This window comes from Neolamprologus multifasciatus, chromosome 19, assembly GCF_963576455.1.
Source record: "Neolamprologus multifasciatus chromosome 19, fNeoMul1.2, whole genome shotgun sequence".
Classification (NCBI taxonomy): Eukaryota; Metazoa; Chordata; class Actinopteri; order Cichliformes; family Cichlidae; genus Neolamprologus; species Neolamprologus multifasciatus.
This window is the reverse complement of record NC_140457.1, coordinates 6,551,740-6,572,702: the sequence shown is the minus strand read 5'-3', so window position 1 is coordinate 6,572,702 and position 20,963 is coordinate 6,551,740. Positions and strand designations below refer to the sequence as shown.

Below are 20,963 nucleotides of genomic sequence, written 5' to 3'. Positions count from 1 at the left end.
GTATGATCTCTCCTCAAGCCAGTTTTCCTTCCCATTATCTAGATGAGGTTATTTCCAAAAGCATAGCGGTACCACATCACTCAGTCTGTTACAGGTAATAGGCGCTCGCAGACAGGAGCTCGGGATGAAAGGAACATAAAGCAAACTTATAGAGGAAACTTTGAAACTTTGAGCTAAAGTTGTTTAAAAATTCAGCAGCGCTTTAAGTATCTAAGGACATCTCATTGTCCTTCTTGGAGGACGGTGCTAACTTCCGTTTGACTTCTTTGGGCTTAGCATCATTTGATGGTGTTAACTGACTCAAATATTGCTCCAAACGTGCCAGCGAGCGATTCGTCTATTAAGCCGGGAGCATTTTGTTGCACCCGAGAGAAGTGAGTGATTCCGTGAAAGACTGATGTGCCAGAGTCAAATCAGTTTTCTGCCGGCCCAACGTTAAAGTAGGAAGGGTGAAATTGACAGAGTACGCTTGTTTTATTAATGCAGTCTGAAAGCCAACGGAGTAGCTTTTTTAAAAAAATCCTTGTTTAGCCAAGAAGTAAAACTTTTCAGGTTAAGAATCTCAAAAAGGCCAAGTTATAACAGTATGTATGATTGACTCTTGTCATTACGGTGCATTTGCAGCGATTCACTGACTTTATTATTTTTTAAATCTGTATTCTGTAAAGAAGCACAGGCTGAAGAAAATTGTCCTGATAATGAAAGATTGAATTTAAAAAATGTGCCTTTGATAGAACACTAGGTGTTGAAATACTTGCTCTACCAAAAATTGTTTCTAATTTATCCTGTCAGTTTTATAACAGAGCATAAGAGGAGAAATGGCTTTTGTAACTCAACAGTTTTGCACTTATTTGTTATGAAGGATTTGTGTGCCAGTGAAAACCATGGAAAATTGTAGAATTAACCACTTTTCTCAAAACATTTTACTGGCCTGGGGAGGTTTTAGAGAAGTAAATAATCCCATGGAAACTTGCTTCAGAAATATCTGTATAATAGAGTGCGTGGTTCAATTAAAATTAACTGAGAGGGAGAAAAAATCCGTACTGATTAAATAATACCGATGTTTGGGGAGATTAATCAAGTCACTTGACGTTATGATGTTCTCTGTGTGGGGTAACCATCACATTTGTAGCTTGTACTTGTACAAACTTTAAATTTGCACAACACCGGATAAATGCCAACTCTAATAATGTCTGGCCTCACTCGAACAAGTGTGAGCTATGACTTGAGAAACACCAAGACCCAGGAGATGCAAATTGAGGACAGTATAGTAGAGTTCATTTATTTCTCCAAACATTGTTGCCTCCCAGTCATTTATGTTAATCAGGACTACATAATGGCCGTCTCGGGGTTTGACACATTTTCTTCAGTAAACATCTTACTGGTGTGTCAGCCTTACTTAAATATTTATTTTTTATTAAAATGACTAACTTATTATGGAATTTATTACAGCATATGTCACAGCATAGCATCGTAAATTGAGTTGTTATCTTTCATGTATGCACAAATGTTTCAGCCAGAGAAGGGTAATTGGTAAGCACCTGTATTGTGAGCTCTGGTTATGAAACTGTAACAAGGAGACACACTGCTCTTGGATTGTGTAGTGCGTACAACACAATCCAATAATTCCAATGTTTTCACTGTATTATTGATGTGCAGACTCACTTTGCTCGTGCCATTCTGCGAAATTTCTAACTGATCGGCATCCCAAAAGAAATGTCACCATCTCAGCTTTCTCATTTCCCCTCAGACTCTTTCCCGTCTCCCCCTCTAGACACATCAGGGCTCTTCCATTTTCTGCTTCTGTTTCTAGTGTCTGTCTGAGAGCCCACCTTCACCACAGCTCAGTCTTAATTTCCCCCAACACATCGAGTCCTGTGAGCCATTAGTCTGCACCCCTTGCGCTCCTCTCCTCTCAACCTTCCTGCCTTCACTGTCGCTCAACTCCTTGATCGCCTTCCTCCACCCTAGCCCTGTCCTTTTTCTCCTTGAAAATTTGGCTGGCAGTGTTCACTTCACTTTCTTCTTTCACCCTGCTGCTGGCCCTGTCCAGTCATTATGTGCCCCCCCCCCCATCCCCCCCTCCCCATCCCCCCCTCTTTCTTATCTTCTTTGCCTCTCCTCCCCTGATATATTCTTTCCTGTCTCTCTCCAGGCCGTTTTCTCAATGGCAGCTACTGCTCTTTTGAAGAGGGCGAGTGTAGCTGGCAGTCAATAACAGGCCGCGGTCTCTCCTGGAAAAGACTCCAGTCACCAGTCAAGGCAACCAGACAGACCTGCCCATCATCAGGTAGCTCAGACACGCCTTTTATCACATCACGAACACAGCTCTGATCCAACTGTGAGATGACTCGTTTGCAGGCTCTTTTAAGTTTGAGCAGTGTGACCTCATTGAAACTGACTTCAAACGAGTTATCGAGGCAATTTTTTTTTCACTTGATCTTAATTTTGAATATTTGAGTCTTGAATTTGTGAGGGTGGAAGGAAAACGCAGCCCATCTCGATATAGCTCAAGCATGTAGACTCTTGTGACTCCAGTTAATCATCAGTGCAGTGACTCAAGTGAGTCTCATGATGCGATTTTAAAGTCTTGCTTTACTGTGGTTTGTTTTTGTTCTCAACTATTTGCAGATCTCTCAGTAGAGTGTGGGGGGAACTATAAATGGAGCACTGTAATTTTACACTGTGATCATAACCTACGGGGTGAGAGTTTAAAGCCTTTAGTTTAATCAGTTATAGTTCAGAATAGAGAAAATTCAGGGGGAACCCATCAAAACTGTCACTAAATTATTATTGTCACCTTTCTAAATTTTCACTAACATATTGTAAGACAAAATATCAGTATTCCAATCTTCCTTTTGTTATAACCAGTGTTGGGGAGTAACGGAATACATGTACCGCCGTTACGTATTTAAAATACAAAATATGAGTAACTGTATTCCGTTACAGGTACCGTTTAAAAAGGTGGTATTTAGAATACAGTTACTTTGTTGAAATAAATGGATTACACGGCGGTATTTTCCTGTTTCATATTGTCACGGGTCAGGACTGTTTGGGTTTTGTTTGACAGCTACGTTCTGTAGTTCCAGGCGGCAGCGTTGCGGTTGCCATGGTTACAGGGTGACGCTCTCGCTCTGTGTGTTTCCTGGGTGAGAGAGCACCTTTTTGTTGTTGTTGTTGTGCTAAGCTAATAGGCAGAATGCTACAAGTATAGCTCTAAAGAATGTAGCATCATAGGCAGTGTAGTCCGTGCTGCAGGGAGAATGGACCGCCATACCCGTTATGTGTCTGTGAGCGCGAGGTGGGAGAAAAAGGAGAGTCGAAAAGTACAAGTTGTCATCGAGCAAAAACGGGAGCTGGAAGCATGTAAATATAATAATAACCACTGCAGCCAAGAAGAGTGCCTGAGGAGCCCAGTTGTAAGTAAGCTATTAAGACTCGACAGTACACCGTGTTCGTGTTTTCCTCTGAAACAATAAGTTCCGTTGGAGCAGCCTTTCAACGCCTCTCTCTGTCTCTCGCAAGCAGAGTTGACCCAGACAACAAAGTAAAGCTATTTTTCGGCTACGAGCCCCACACGGAACCATATTAGTCAGAGGTCCCTTTACTACGGTTCGGAGCCGCGGACCTTCAGTAACAGTAATAAATCACAGCAATAGTACATTCACGTAGTTGTAAACAGCATGATAATATGTTATGTAATCCAAAGTATTCGGAATACGTTACTGTCATTGAGTAACGTAACGGAATACGTTACAGAATACATTTTAGGGCATGTAATCTGTATTCTGTAATGGAATACATTTTAAAAGTAACCTTCCCAACACTGGTTATAACATTACCAATACATGTACTGTTATACCATGAGTATTGTGGTTGACGTTTCATGACAGTATTCTATCAAGTAATACTCTGTGATCCCCACCCTTAGAACTTTAAAATGATCTCAAGTATAGCCAGTGCTCTGCCCTGCACTAACAAACAATGTGATCCAGAAAATGCCTAAAATTTTATGAGCTCTTCCTTTGTTCCTCTTCTCCATTATTTTTTATTGAATTCACCCAGGTAGGTTTTGAGTGACCTCGCTGGCAGACAAATGGCAAAAAAAATAAAATAAATAAAAAAAAGCTTTTACATTTCTGACACTTATCTTTGTTATGGATGTGTGTGTGTGTTAAAGGTGCTACATTCACTGTGGAGGGAGGCCAGTCTAAAGGTCAGCGCGGCTCAGCATTACTGAGGAGTCCTCTCTTTCCTCCTCCTTTAAGAAACTCTCCGTGCACCGTGAGTTCCTCCACATACTGCTCGCTCGGTCTGTCTTTCCTGTCTCACATTCAGAACAAACCAAGGGCAAATGTTACAAACTACCAACAACTGCTGTGATTCTTTAAAAAAATATGTGGCTTTTTTTCTAGTTGATAATCATCCATATCTCAGCTGAAAGCACAGCTGCCCCTAGACTTTATCAGCAGGTAAAAGCCCGGCACTTGGTTGGACTGAGTCCACCTGATTTGTTTTAAAAGCAGCTTGAAATAGTGCAAAGCTGAATTTTAACCCCAAATTATTTTTTTAAAAGAGAACAGGACTGCTGTCATTGTTAGCTCTAACTCTCCATGATGCTATATTTACCTGATGATATACACTTTACCTTTAAGAATGATACACGGCAGATATGCTAATGTTTGTAGTTTGAGCTTTAGCAGGTCAGTACACTTGTTATGGATTTGTTAGGCAGCTAATTCCAGCTAATACATATTACACAATGTAAGGCTGTTTTTACTTTGAAAATGTAAGATGAGTTCAATCAATCAATCTTTATTTATAAAGCACTTTTCATACAGAAATGTAGCACAAAGTGCTTTACATGGTTAAAAGCAACCCACCCCACCCTCCAATTCACTCCCCACACTCTCATTAACATAAGCGGTCATGGATACATACACACAACTTAAATAGCATTTTTATGTTTTTGAATCAGCATATAACCTTGACTTACTTTATGTCTTGAATATGATCCCAGTAACATCTTTAGAAATCAAGCAGTAACCAGCCACAACAGCTGGTTAGCACTGAGCCACCTGTATTTCCTGTGAGACCCTGAGAGACAGTGAGGCTGACCTCGTCAGTCACAGGTTCACACATATCGCAAGTGATGCATTATTAAGATCGTGATATGCACAGAGCAGGTCTCCAGGTAACAAAAAAAAACCCTTCTGTACTTGACATCTTGATTGATGCTGCTGCATCTTTGATTAGTCAGATATTAATATTTCTCAGCACAGCGACCTTTGACCTTTTGTGCACATGGAAGAAGTTAAGTTGGATATGCCGAGCTGATTAAAAGGTCAAAAAGGTCGTAAAACAAGAGAACAAGTTAGCGCAACTTTAGAAGAAAAACACAGAGAAAAACTCCATGGAGGAGAAAAAAAAAGGGAAGGAAAAACAAAACAACAAAAGTGAAGGTGTCTTAGGTTTGTGGAGAGCAATGCAGGCCGTAATGCGCCGCTGCTCACAGCTTCTTGGCACGCAGCCAAAGATTAGCAATGATTCCAGATTAACGCTCTAAATCCGTCTCTCTACACTGAACCGGTGCTGTTCAGCCTGGCCTGTCGGCTCTTGGACAACTTTGTTGAGGATATTAGCTTTGGGTATTAGCTACAGACCGCTTTCACTTTCATGTTATTCCCAGTGTGCACGGTGCGGCGCCTGTAATCTTGATGTTTAAATGTTCACCATGTGGTCTCTCAGTTGATAAGAACCAAAACCTGCCATCCATTGGCACAATGCAAGCATTCATCCTAAAAGTGTTGAATGTAGTCATCAGGCTTAAGCCAGCATCTGTTCCACTTAAATGGTGAAACAAGAATTATGTTCTTGGCTTCAAGAAACGCTGGAGAGGGACGTGGTCACATCCTGAGACTTGCTTTTGCTGTTCAATTCTCGTGACAGCCTGTGTGTTGTTTAATTTTCAGCAGGTTTAGACCCAGCATATCCCTCCTGGAAAAGACAATGTTCGGCTGATATGTGATGAAGCATGCAGGCTGCAAAATAACTCAAATTATAATCCTGATTGAATTCTATTAATCTTAGAATAATTAGAAGTGAACAGATGGCTGTTACTGATTAATCTCAGTGCAATTTTAAATGCATTCCCCCTTGACTGATAACACATTTGGCTGGTTTCCTTCAATTCTAAAATGCTCAAAGGACGTTAAAGTTGCTGGTGTATTTTTAGTTATATTTACACTAACACTCACTATATGTCTCAGAAATCATCAACGCAGCTCTGTTTTAACCTGTAGTGCACAGTGATCATTTCAAATCTCATCCTACTTTCACAGGTGCGATTCTGGCTGTGCTTCGCGAACATCCAGAAGGGGGCGCTGTCTCTGTGGATCGTGGAGAACAGCACAGGCCCCGACAAGCCGCGGCAACTCTGGCATTCAGCCACCGAATCCAAATCTGAAAGAGGCTGGAAACTCGTCGCACTTCCCCTTTACGGGCTGGCAGACTGGTATGACAAGTGCTTGCCTGTTTCACCGCATGTCAGGCAGCTGCGATTATATCGAGGCAACGTGTTTGGACTGTCTGAAGGCATCAAACTGACAGTTCCACTTTGAAGTGTTTAAGAGCAGTCATCGTCAGTCATCCGACTCTGATCCCAACAAACCTCTGACATGCTCACACAAATACTAAAGCGCTCCCGCAGCAAAAGAAAGTCTTAAGAAACATGATAGAGAAGTGCTTCCTTATAAATGCAGATTTTCAGCATTTTCATTCCATTTTCTTGGAACATTTCCTTTCAGTTTCATAAAACTAATGAATCCCATAGGGACCCCAGTCTTATACAATGGACCTGCCATGTGTACACTTGTACAAAATATCCACTCTTTATTCCACTTGTCTGTGATGAAAAAAAGATAAATCAATACACAAGGCTCTCTCCGCTCGCTATGCCTTCCAATTAGCTACGGCCCTGATTTCCCCTCACTGAAGAGAGAAATAAAAAGGAAAAAATAGAAAAAAGTACGAAAAAAAATCACACACATAAGAAACTCCAGATACGGTATTTCATCTCTGTTTGCCTGACTGGGGGTTTCTTTGCCATTCAAGCTTGGATAATCCTGCTCCCCTGTGAGTGATTAATTTTTGATTCCTGGGTTATGTAGTCAGCTGTGCTTGTGCTCTTAATTAGAATGTCATGTCCGTAACCACGAGGTGAACCTGCCAGACTCTGCACATTGACCTTTGTAGAGCTTAAATAGAATCAGAAACACAGCTTAAAGTGCAGGCAGAAGTCAGGGTATAGCAGAAAGTAAAGAACGTGCACAACATGTGGGCTGGCATGGTGTAATGTACTGAACAAAACCCCAAATAAATCACAGTGACACAAACCTCAGCTGACTGAACGGGACAAAGCGGTGACATTTTCTTGATTTATAGAACTCTTATCTATTACAGGTTATGCAACTGCCATTGCTGCACCAATCAGCAAATGCACTTATTCACTATATCCCAGCAGAGTTAGATCACAGGACTGCTATTGCTCTGCTCAGAGCCAGGATATGGTTAGTGTGACTTGGCATGAAGACTCAGGAAACAGTAGATCTGGGTCAAAATCCACCATCAAACCTTCTTTAATACTCGCAGGTAAACATGTTATGAAATGGCTCTTAGTTCCTTGTCAATATTTCCTCAATTTGATATTTAACTTATAAACCAGGGGTATCAAACATAAGGCCAGAGGTCCAGAATTGGCATGATACAGACTTCAATCTTGCCCACTGGAAAATGTGAGTTAGGGCACCAATTTTGGACTTCTAAGTGTATTTTTAAAGGTTTAATTGCTTTTTCTACTGAAAAAGACTTCTCCCATTGCCATTCAATCTACACCAAAGTGATTAGGTAACATAGCAATTAAATTACAGATAAGTTCCAGTTTTTTACTGTACTATAGAAATTTATATTTTAAAGGGATCTTTCTGCGAGTGAACAAAAACGTTCTGTTTTATAATTAAAGGACATTCTGAAAAACACACATTGATCTTTTACTGTTTAAGTCCAGAGAGTTTTGCTGGCAGATTTCTTTCATTTAGTAAAGGAGCATTCCTTTATCATGTTGAAAAACTGAGAAATGCTGTTGAAATTGCCCTTCTTTTTCTTGTGTGTATATAAACGTTACACCAACAGAAGGTGAGTTTTACTGATCTGGCCAATATAAGATCAAAGTAGGCTTTACATATGGATGGGTTTTCTGTGGGTTCAGGGGGTTTCATGTGGGTTTTCTCCAGGGACTCAAGCTTTTTCACAACAGTCCAATATGAATCTTAGGTTCATAAGTGATCATAAATTGGCCGCCTTGACTGGGTAGGTGTTAGTTAGCACTATTCTGAGTTATCTGTTACAAAAATAAATGAATAGATAACTGATCATTCTAAAATGTAGCCATACAGTCTGTGCATGTGCCACAAAACCCTGTATGAGTGAGCACTCCGGGTCCCAGTAAAAAGGACAACCTCCCATTTAACAGCAGGAAATCTTCAGCAGAACCACACTCAGGGAGAGACAGCCATCTCCTGTGACTGGCTGGAGATGAGAGAAAAGAGAGATGACAGTGAGAAACAAGACAACAGGCAAATTAAAGGAGAGAGAGAGTCAGAATGCAATAACTGGTAATGATTAATGCAGAAGTATGTGTTTATAAACACAGGGAGTGAAAAGAGATGAGCAAAGAAGAATCACTCAGTGCATCATGGGAAGCTCAGCAACAGCCTAGGCCTATTGTATCACAACTAAGGGGTGACTCAAGGTCACCTGATCCAGGCGTAATTATAAATTTTAAGTTTTAATCCTAACTTTAAAGTAGAGTCAGTGTCTGTCTTCAAAATCTAAACTGGGAGCTGGTTTTGTAGTAGAGGGCCTACGGACTGAAGACTCAGCGTCCCATTCTACTTTTGAAAACTCTTGGAAGTATAAGTCTTCAGTCTGAGAGCGAAGTGATCTGTTAGGATAATAAGAGGGTATCAGGTTCAAGCTTGCTCAGTTTAGCTCATACATTAGCGCTCCATCATTTCATCAAAATATGGTAGATTCTGACTCCAACAAACAACAGTTTCTGAGTCAGTTGGTGACATCATGGTGGTTACATACAGGCTGTGATCCAACTTCTTCTTTTTACCATACAGATGTGAGATCAGTTTTTTCTCCTAACATCTGGAAAAACAAAAGCCTTGAAAAAGTGTCACTTTGAAGGTTTGCGATTAAAGCGCTTCTCTTATATATGTTTAACTATAACCATGACAATGAGTTTAATCTTCTCAATTCTCAGTGGGAGTTTTCTTAAAGCACAATAAATTATCTCTCTCATTATTTCAGACAGAAGCTGTCTCACTATTCACAGGTTGTGAGATGTTAAAACTCCTCTTCCTCTCCACAGGTTCTTTCTCTATTTCAGCACTGAAAATGGACCTGGACCCGGTTCTGCCATTTCTGTGGACAACGTCTCTTTCAGCATGGACTGCTTCTTGGCATGTGAGTGTTTTTAAAAAGCATTACTCCTTCCTTTTTTTCGTAATTACGTATCAGGCTGTGGCTGGATTATAGAAATTGTTTGACTGATTGCTTGATTGATTGGCCGTGACATGTACAAAGAGGAAAAACTGGGGAGGATAAAAAGTTAAAAAATAATTTCTACTTCAGCGAAACTTAAGTAAACAGTTGAAGTTAACCAAGCCAATTTAATTAATAATCAATACAGGTCAGCCTCGTGTTCATGTTTCACAGAGAGGAGATTTAAGTGAGCATCAGTTTAAACCTTTGGAAGAATTCTTCAAGGATTTACTTTTTCATTATTTATTCATTCCCACCCATAATATGGCACGCTATATGCTTGCATAAGACTTTTCGTGAGACCTATTTTGGACTTCTCAGTAAAGATTCCTGCTCTGTTGCTCTCTCCGTTAAATGTACTGCTGCTTTCCCTTTAGACAGACTGACAGATCTCTATGGAAATGATATGTAATAGTAAATTCCTTAAATCACTTTCTTTGAGAACCTTGTACGTGTCTTGAAATGTCAGAACTGGTGCTTGCTGATTCACGAAGGCTTATGTTCCAATGTCACACTGCTCGCTTATAAAGGTCAAGCTTTCCGTCACCTTTCCAGATATTTTTGTGTCATAATTGAGATGGTTTATCAGTATAAAAACACGAGTGAGATGACAACCATGTAAGAATGAGAATGAAAGGTTAGGAGTTCAGTGCCTCCTTCCATCTGTGCCTATCAGAAGGAACCAGTTTGAACTGTGACTTGAATAGTAATGTGTGAGAGCATCCTTTGCCTGAATATAGCTCTGACGATGTGAACTTTCTTTAAATATAACAGTGCCTTCACCCTGGGCAAAAAAACAACAACAAAAATGGACAAGGGCATGAGTGGCACCCACAGGCAGACAGTTGTTTGTTTTCCCCGGGTTTAATTTGATATCTCGTGATAGCTGGTGGATTATAACACTGGCCAATTTAAAGCTTTTTGTGGCATCACACATGATTGCTATAGCCACTGAAAAGTCAAAAACAAGGTGTGGGGAAAAAAACATTTAGTTCAGGACCACTGAAGTCAACAAGAGAATGATGTTAGCATCTGCAGTAATTTATATTTGGCAGCATGGCTCGCCTCTGGGATCTTCCGTGCACAGCTGGAAAGCTGGAGGCAGCACTGAAGTGCTCAGGCATCAGGGACAATAGATATGACACTGATCTAGTGAAACGGCCTAAAAGGAGGAATTGTAGTGGAGGTGGGTTGCAAAGCGGCTTGCAGGGTAGGGCAGGCTAAAGAAACTTAAACAGCCTTCTCTTTATACCCCGTTAATAGAACAGTTCAGACGATGAGGTTTTGAGAACAGCTGATGTTCTGGGATCACACCTGAACAAATAATGTGCTTGATTCAACAATAATAAAATAACAAAATGAAACAAGCTCTGTAAACTAAACTGAATTGGAAACAAAAATGAAATTAACGAGTAATGCAAAAGTGTTATGACTTTGATACAATTACAACAACGCAATGAAAGATAAAATGTTGAAAATTATTCAGTCATTGCGTGAGCTACCGAAGCATGTTATTTAAGGAGCACTTTTCATCCAAATGTAAAAGAAAAAATAAATGTGAATGGCACACAGAATCTATGCCGTATCACCGTTAGATGATTAATTTTTTCATCAAATTGAGATATAATCTCAACACTACTGCCGTTACTCTGAAATGCAATCAGATAGCGTAGCTTTATCTGGTGTATATAATTGAGAAATTGTTGTTGATCCAGGCTGGAGCTTTGTCACCTTCACCCTGTGCCGTACAGGCTTTCTGGATCACCGACTCTTTATTTAAAGAGATTAGGTTTTCCAGCAGATATTTGCACAACAATTTGCGTGTTATGTCCTTCCAGAGCAGAGGCACTGGTGTGGCAGTGCTGAAGGATCACTCATTCCTGTTGCACTCACTTCTCAGATGGCAAGTTCTTAATCTGGACCCAGTATCTATTACCTACTGCTATACTTGACACAGTCACTTTTTATCGCCTATCAATCAGGCTGGTTGATGGGAGATGCTGAAGCTCAGCAAAAGATGTGATTTCCAGGAGTGATCCCAGTGACTGATTAGCATGATGGATTCCTGAACGGGAGGGCTCAGCCTTGTAATGTGTTTCGGTGAGAAAACATAGTGCGAACACATTATGCAGAGGATCAGCCACCCGTGGCCTCTTTCCTACATTTCTACGGGCCTTTGTGTGATGTATAGTTTGGCAAGCATGTGCGCTTGATGATGCATCCATTGCCCTTCAGGTGTTGGACCAGACTGTCATTTTTATCATTTTATCCTCAGCAGAATCAATAAATTAGTTTATTGGGTTAGACGGCGCAGGAAGTTCATCCTTTTCTCTCTGGCATGTGCCATAATTTCTTTTCCCACGCACTCAGATGCATTAGCAGGAGGAAGCAGCTGCTTCTATAGAGATCCCCAAACATTAGAGTGTGCCTCCTCAGTACCCGGTCCTTGACTTCGCTGAATAGTCATAATAGCATAATAGCACTTCTCCAAACGTTTACCTCTGCAAAAGATGAAGTTAAATTGTTGTTCTGAAAGCTGAATCACCAGTTTTGTAGTGATGTCTTTATTGGCTGTATCCGTGTAGCCGTCGTGTAACTTGGGTATCAAGGGACTACAGAAATTTGTTCATTTTAGCAATTATCACTTGCACATGTCTGTGTTAATAAACATGACACAGCATGTACCAGCAAGTGCTAACGTTCTACAGTCTCCCGATGCATTCAGAGCAACGGCATTTGGTGCCAGCTGAAATCCTTTTTCATTCCCTAGACATCAAATATGCCATATTTGATCAGCAGTAATGTTGCTGTGGTGTAGATCTCACTTCCAACGTTTACATATGGAGGCTTACTTGAAGTCGTGTTGTGACAGTACCCCAAATCCTGATCTTTTCCTTAATCTAGTAACCCTAAACCTTACCAGAAAGTGAGAGTGAAAGTAAGAAGCAAATAAGGAAGCAGTGGAATAATAAAAAAAAATAAAGCTCTGCTACAGGACATGAACTTCAATCTTTTGGCAGATAGCTTGCGACTCACTCCACCTTCCAAACACGGATTACCGTTGCTTGTCGTATCTCTGTGGCAGCAGAAAATCATAACAGAAGGGCACTGTTTGACACTTTCGGATGAGAATGTGTTGTTTATTCATTCCATGTGTGGCCAGGTCCGGGTTTATCAGCAGCTTTATTCTCTTATTTTTGCAGCAGCGGATCAATCAACATTCACAGCGAAGGTTTAGATATGGCATGCACAAGTAAACAGAGAAATAAATGGAAAAGATGTTGTATTTTTGTGCAGCATTTGAGACAACGTGTAGGAGATTTAGTCTCCATATCGTCAGAAACTGACTGTCAACATGATCAGTCTGTGTGGATACTTCTGAGAGCTATCACAATCTGGAGATATTTTGAGCTTGGGAGGTAACAAGATGAACCCTCCCACCCTTCTCTCTGTGGCTGGCCTCTGGTGAGCTTCAGGTAGCTTACGGCACCCTGCTAATGAACAGTGACAGCCACGCTGGCTGTTGCCTTGCCCTGTGGTTCATGCTGCTCCGTGGTGGACCTGCTGAGTCTTTCTCTTGCTCCAGCGGCATACCAATGCTGTGTGCGGCATACCAATGCTGTGTGCAGCAGCTCCGTGCGTTCCTTAGTTCTGCAGCAGCATGTTACCATGCTGAGAATAACAATGCTTGTGAGCTTTATTAGCAACTTTGTTGAAAATATAAGAAGTTCCTGAGCTCGTGTGCCGCAACACTTCTAAGAATCTTTCACTGGTGTGTGGGTTTTCTTTTTTCTTACCCTCACAATCAAACACATTGCGGTGACTTGCTTGCTGTGATCCATCAAATCTGCACATAAACTCTATCAGTATCAAAGCTCCCAAGCAGCGAAGAGTTGGACAGTCATATTAATTTGAGGATTACAGGGCTAGGGAATGAGCTATTGATTTTTATGCTGGCTGATTTTAAGAAAACAGTGTTGAGGGTTTTTAAGCTTTGAAGACAAAAATTACAAGATTTCTTTACCGCGAGGCATTTTCAGTCAAGACCAAAGCCATCTGATTCAGTACAGAGCTTTGGCGTATATTTAAAGCCCAACTTTTAATGATACATATTACCCAGAGGAACTCAGGTGAAGCTGCGGCTCAAGTGTACAGAACATTAAGGTCAAGATGTTTGCTCTGAGTTAAAGCGAGCAGGTTTTTTTTTCCTGACCAGATGCAACTCTGGCACATAGTAGCTTTCTAAACCTTTCAGCTGTTGAGGGAGTCCCCTGCCATATTGTCGTAAATGGTGAGCCTTCAGCCTGAAGTGACAGGGGAGCCAGAGAGGAGAAGAGGGAATGTTGTTGTGGTAAAATGATTACAGAGATAAAGATGAAAAGTGTTGTTTTTGTCCCCCGACACTGACATAATGACAACGAAGAGAGCAGGCCTGATTTGTTTTCACCGTGGAGGCGAACGACACGATGTGGGGAGCTTATTGGCTCGTCACAATTAGTGAAGTTGTAGTTGGATTTGAGCTTCTTATTCACGTCTTTTCCAGCATCTTGAAAACAGCACTGACTCATCGGTGGGTTTCCAGTGTTATATGGAGCTGCAGGCTTTTACTCCAGTACTACTCGTGGCTCAGAAAAGCAAAGATGGAGAGAGAAATTCTCATGAACCTCTAAATCATCCTTTGCTGCTGTTTGCCATTCAGGGCAGCCCTATAGAGACTATCAGGCAGCTACAGTACAAACAAACTGTGTGCCATTCTGCTGGTGAGCAAGACAGGCCAGTCTGCAGATACAAGAAAAATGCAAATAGACCCTGTAACCATGTAATCATCCTCTCTGTTCGACATCCAAACAAAAAATAGAGCTTCATATGCAGGTCATATGCACAGAAGAACATCATTTATGATTTATTGTTTGCATGCTTCAAGTATCTACACTGAGCACATTGAAAGTGTTAAAATAAACCTGCCAGTGTTCGGCCGTGTACCTCAAACTGCAACAGTTTCTTTTGTTTTAAAGCCGAGTGGGAAGCCTGACGTCTCTGTGTGGCATGTGTGCACCTTTGCTGTAAAGTGACATATCAGAAGCAGGGCTAGCACAACAGCAGGCTGTCGAGATCTGAACCCGCCCCCTTATTTGTTGTCGTGCAGTTGCGTGACGGCAGCATTATCGGAGCAACAGATCTCAAGCTTATCTGACATTTTTGGAAAATAATCTCAGTTGTACAAGAGTCCTGTGTATTCACATCAAACCACAGGGGTCATGTAGGAACAAACCTCTGAGGGCTTTATTCTGCACAACGGTATATCAAAGAAATGAGATGCTGGGCAGAACTCGCCAACAGAAGCATGGCCTCTCCTTGGAAACGGAGCTCAAGCCACACATGTACGAGCTGAAACGAAGCTGGCTTTTGAAATAATATGTTGGACATTATTTGTTTCTCGTTACGTAAATGAATTGCGTTACATTTGGTTGACAGCATTACATCGATTGTTCCTGGTGCCTACACAGATTTCTTTAACACCAGTCTTTTGTACCACTGATTGCAGTGAATGGACCTAATCAAAAAACATGGATTCAGTCAAACAACAATAGGAGCTCCACCTCTATTGAAAACCAGAGAATGGGGACGGGGGTACATGCTTTTTTTTAAGGTTAACATCCAGTCATTTTAGTAGTTAAAATTCTACCTTACTTTAACATCTTTGGGAGAAAAAACAGTCCCTGCTCTCTGTCTCGAGCCCTTATCTGTGGGAGTTTTGACTTCAAGACGTAATTCTGGGTTTGAATTTGAGGCAGAAGAGATCAAGGTACCAACAGGTTTATGATCTCAGTCCTGGGAATGCAGTGAGGCCACAGGCTTGATGGATTGCTACAAAATACCCAGACTGAATGTGCTTACCCATCTACAGTAGGACAGAGGCAGGCAGAGATGGAGTGGGGCTCGCTTGTTATGCATTCGTCTCCTCCTGTATGGCCAATGGTGGTACAAATGAAAGAATGACCCCTGCTGGTGGGTCTGCATTTCTGTGCCAGCAAGGGGTTTGCAGTTACTGTGCCTTTTTTTTTCTTTTCTTTTCTTTTTTTACTTTTCTTCAGTATAAGAGCAACAGGATTTTTATTTATTTTGTTGCTGCAGATGAAGTGTGACAACACAGAGCCTTCTCAATAAATCCATTGTGTTCTATTTCAGCCAATGGCGAGTTTCCACCGGTGGCAACCACACCCGGGCTGCCGTTTAGACCAACTATCAGGACTCCGCCCCCTTCCATTAGGAGCCCACCGATGATCTTCCCCACCACAGATTACTGTAAGTGCAAGTTTGATTGCTACCATTCAGCTGAAAGTGAGCGATGGTCAGCTCAGATGCGGTTTCACTGTACAGGAGAGCTGTCTCCATCTACTTCTGTCTCTTTTTCTGCACTTCTCTTCTTTTTCCTCCTACATCAAACTCACACAGACCCCTGATTCTCGCATGTAATACTGATTCCCTCTTACCCCACACGTGCTAAGCCTGGCACAAGGCATGGACTGCAACAAAGTAAGTGTGCCCCCTACTGGTGTGTCCCACATTCACATTTGAGCGAGTGCTGCAGAGCTCTCCTTTGGCATTAAATGGAGCAGGACGGGCAGTTTTGAAGTGTAAAATCCGCCAATTTGTCTCCTGAGAATGTCAATGGAGTCGGTTACACAGGCTTGACATTTTCCACCTCACACTCTCTCACTTCTGTGCTTCAAAAGGTTAAAGACAAGCAAGAGATTCAATTTCTATATTTAAAGTCATAACTCGGAGTTACTTTCATATCATACCTGTTCTGAAACACATTTCTTCAGCTAGAAGCTTTGAAGTACTTTGAGACACGCTGAAGTAGTTGAGGTTTTTCTGCTGAAAGTTATCAGGCAGTTTGACTGAAACACAGGATGGAAAATTGTTTGTGAAGAACATGTTCCCTCTATTTGAATGGGTGCCTTTTGTATTCTGAAATTATTTCTACCAAGCGAGAATACAAACCACTTCATACGAATTTTAAATACATGTGAGCTGTTTTTCCAGTCCAAACACGATTGGTATGAGCTGCATTCTCTCACTCTAGGACTGTAATTGGATTCATCTATATCTTGTTTTCTCTCCCATGAGGCATAAAAGGCTGTTATGGCATTCATATGCAGTTAAAGCCAGCAAATCAATTTTGTAGTGTATATAGACTCATCTTGTATTTGAAACCGGTTAGACAACTCACACTAACACACTGCGGGCAGAAATTTGCTTGGATAATAAGTGTGACATACTTTTTTGACCCTGGAAATTACTTCTAATTATAATAGCATTTAAAATTATTATTGCTGGAGAAACTGTGGTGAAAGGAAAGCAAACTACGATCATGCTCTTTTTATTCATGTAAATACATTTAAATTAGATGTCTTTAAGTTTGTGGAAGAATGCTTCAGATTTAAAAGTGGAGCGCTGTATTTAGAAAACTTTCCACTAGCCTTAATCACGATGATAATTTCTTTATATAGATTCTCAAGAAAAGCAGTTTTGAAGCAAACAACACAGAGGTGAAAAAAAGAGTAACCTTTATTGTTTATTATTTTACAAAAGTCTTGTTCCACCTCTCGTTTATTTCTGTATTGTTAGAAAAACGGGAAATAAGTGATTGAAATATGTGCAAACATTAATACAGTATACAGTTGCTTGCAAAAATATTCTGCTCCCTTGAACTTTCCCACATTTTGTCACACTACAGCTACAAACATGAATCAATTTTATTGGAATTCCACGTGAAAGACCAACACAAAGTGGTGTACACGTGAGAAGTGGAACGAAAATCATACATGATTCCAAACATTTTTTACAAATAAATAACTGAAAAGTGGGGTGTGCGTAATTATTCAGCCCCCCTTTGGTCTGAGTGCAGTCAGTTGCCCATAGACATTGCCTGATGAGTGCTAATGACTAAATAGAGTGCACCTGTGTGTAATCTAATGTCAGTACAAATGCAGCTGCTCTGTGACGGCCTCAGAGGTTGTCTAAGAGAATATTTGGAGCAACAACACCATGAAGTCCAAAGAACACACCAGACAGGTCAGGGATAAAGTTATTGAGAAATTTAAAGCAGGGCTTCTCTTCAGCAGGGACAGGGAAGCTGGTCAGAGTTGATGGGAAGATGGATGGAGCCAAATACAGGGCAATCTTGGAAGAAAACCTCTTGGAGTCTGCAAAAGACTTGAGACTGGGGCGGAGGTTCACCTTCCAGCAGGACAACGACCCTAAACATAAAGCCAGGGCAACACTGGAATGGTTTAAAACAAAATATATCCATGTGTTAGAACGGCCCAGTCAAAGTCCAGATCTAAATCCAATCAAGAATCTGTGGCAAGATCTGAAAACTGCTGTTCACAAACGCTGTCCATCTAATCTGACTGAGCTGGAGCTGTTTTGCAAAGAAGAATGGGCAAAGATTTCAGTCTCTGGATGTGCAAAGCTGGTAGAGACAGACCCTAAAAGACTGGCAGCTGTAATTGCAACAAAAGGTGGTTCTACAAAGTATTGACTCGGGGGGCTGAATAATTACGCACACCCCACTTTACAGTTATTTATTTGTAAAAAATGTTTGGAATCATGTATGATTTTCATTCCACTTCTCACATGTACACTACTTTGTTAACAAGCTAACAAGCTTGAAAGTTAATATTTAGTGTGGCCAGCTTTATTCTTCAGTACAGCCTGAGCTCTTAGGCTCTTAGCTTTTCTTCTTATTTCTTTAAATAGTCTTCATGGATGACTGAGTAGCTTTACAATTGGCTGTAGGCACTCAAACTTGTTGTACATATTAATGGTGATTACAACCCAAATTTCACATTTGGATTCATCACTCCAGAAGACCCTTTGACACTGATTTTCAGCCCGGTTCTTAGCCACATTTCCACTGAGACCAATTCTGATGAGGCTTCAGTGAGCAGTGGATGGATCAAGTGAAGGGCCAGATGCATCACTGTGGTCCCATGTCAGGTCTTGCTAGGTTTTATTAACCTGTTTCATAAGAACACGACTTTCAGATTCTGTTCATCTGCTGTTTGTCATGTTTTTAGCTAATAGTTCTTTAGTGATCACCTTGTTGCTACAAACATATGTTTTTAGGCATTTTTCACAGATGAAAAAAATGATTTTTGAAGAGGCTGCTGGTAACAAAGTGCCTAAAAATACACAGGCCTCTTTTTATGCTTGAGTGATTCACAGGTCAACATGGCCTAACCCTCCACCTCAAAGAAAAAACGTTTCTGTGAAAACATTCAGGTACAAGCAATGGACTGAAAAACCTTGAAAAACCTTCAGAAAGTTTCAAGAATTACTGCTCAAGGCCACTTTAAAAAACTGTCTCGCTAGAAGGAGAATATAAGGAAATGATGTGTGGCTCAAGACTTTTACACAGCACTGCAAAAGCAGAAACATTTAATTTGTCATAACTGTCAAAACCGTATATGAGCAAGCATGTGTACTTGTTATAGATGTGGATTGGTTATACAACTTTTTTGTTAGTTGTAGTTTGGGGGAAAAGCTGTTGCATTCTAACCACGCTGCAACACTTTCTAAGCACGTAAAAGGAAAATAATTAATCTTAACTGTTTTATGGGTTTTCTGTGCTAAGACACAGAAAACGCATTGTTTTGTTTTCATATCTTTTTTTACACTTCATTTGACCATACTGTAGGTCTAATTAAAAACACACCACGGGAAAAGCTTTTTTATTAAGTTTCAGACCATTGCATTGGAGACCTGGTGCCAGGAGAATAACCTCCTCCTAAACATCAGCAAGACTAAGGAGCTGATCGTGGACTTCACCACAAAGCAGGCGAGGAATTACAAACCCCTCATCATCAGTGGCACGCCAGTGGAGAGAGTGGACAGTTTCCGATACCTGGGTGTCCACATCACTCAGGACCTGTCATGGTCCTGCCACATCAACACCCAGGTTAAGAAAGCCCGTCAGCGTCTCTTCTTCCTCAGAAGACTTAGAGACTTCCATCTGCCACTGAAGGTGCTCAAGAACTTCTACTGCTGCACCATCGAGAGCGTCCTGACGGCAAACATCTGCACCTGGTTTGGGAACAGCACCAAGCAGGACAGACGAGATCTGCAAAGAGTGGTGCGCTCAGCCGAACGCATCATTCAATCAGAGCTCCCTGACCTGCTGTCCATCTACACCAAGCGGTGCAAGTCCAAAGCTAGGAAGATTATGATGGACCTCTCCCATCCCAACAATGGACTCTTCTCACTGTTGAGGTCTGGGAAGCGCTTCCGCTCCCTTAAGGCCAAAACAGAGAGAATGAGGAGGAGCTTCTTCCCCCAGGCTATTCGGGCCCTGAACCAGGTGTAGGACTGTACTCTCCCACACACATCACTATAAGACTGGACTCTCACACACATCACATCACCACACGCACCACCACACATTTCCTATAATTTCCTATAATTTATAATCTTTATAATCTCTCTCTGCTGTTTGCACATTTTTATTTATTTTTATTTTTACTGTAAATTCCTAAGTTAATTTGTAAATTTTGTAGTAAATTGTAAATACTGTAAATCTTTTTTCTGTCATTTAATGGTCGGGCATTGCGCAGCTACAAGCATTTCACCCCCCATGTCATACTGTGTATGGTTGTGTGTGTGTGACAAATAAAATTTGAATTTGTGCTATATATTAAAAAAGAGCTTCTGTAATTCGGTGACATCACTCAGTGATTAGCTGATCAGACGGCTGCTTATTTTACAAAGAGCATTCGATCTACTGAATAGCAGCTGATCAATGCAACTACTTTGCTCTCAGCCCAGAACCGCTGATGCTCACCAACCCACAAGTGCAAATGCTGTAAATATTTTTACATATAAAGTTTCGCTGGTGATCGGATGCAAGAACATTTAGCCCAAAGTGACCCAGCGTTGAGTAAAAATTGGTGTGTAGAGGATCTAATGAGCTCATTTGTGCACTTTTCATGCAGCTTATCTGATCTGTGATGTGAGTCTCTCTTCAGTCGTGAACATAGAGCAGGCTGTTTATCTCTGAAGGGTAAAACGGGGAAGGTTGCATACATAAGTGCTGACCAGCTAACATTATTTGTTAATGTTTGCAGACTGGAGGGCATGGGTTGGTCAGCAAACAAGAGCAACTCAGTCTATCAAGTTGATCTTTAATGCTAAGCAAGAAAAATGGCATTTCAGTGGAGCGTTATACAAATGAGAGTGTTTGTTACATGGATTTTGTTGCACAGGCAGCAACAAAAAGGCCATTTTAATGTGCTTACACAGGTAATACTCGGCATGGTTACAATAAAAATGGCAGCAGAAGTAAATCT

The 20,963-nt window shown here is 41.1% G+C and overlaps 1 protein-coding gene across 6 annotated transcripts in view; it reads left to right on the top strand.

Moving 5' to 3' along the window:
- The window catches only part of alk (ALK receptor tyrosine kinase), a 395,764-nt gene that overhangs the window by 330,192 nt on the left and 44,609 nt on the right, over positions 1 to 20,963 (top strand). For all 6 annotated transcript variants that reach the window (XM_085143591.1, XM_085143592.1, XM_085143587.1 and 3 more), the window contains 5 exons: positions 2,156 to 2,290; positions 4,181 to 4,284; positions 6,342 to 6,514; positions 9,437 to 9,531; positions 15,799 to 15,915. In XM_085143591.1, the coding sequence (XP_084999717.1) occupies positions 2,156 to 2,290; positions 4,181 to 4,284; positions 6,342 to 6,514; positions 9,437 to 9,531; positions 15,799 to 15,915 (624 nt within the window). The remainder of the gene's footprint in view (positions 1 to 2,155; positions 2,291 to 4,180; positions 4,285 to 6,341; positions 6,515 to 9,436; positions 9,532 to 15,798; positions 15,916 to 20,963) is intronic.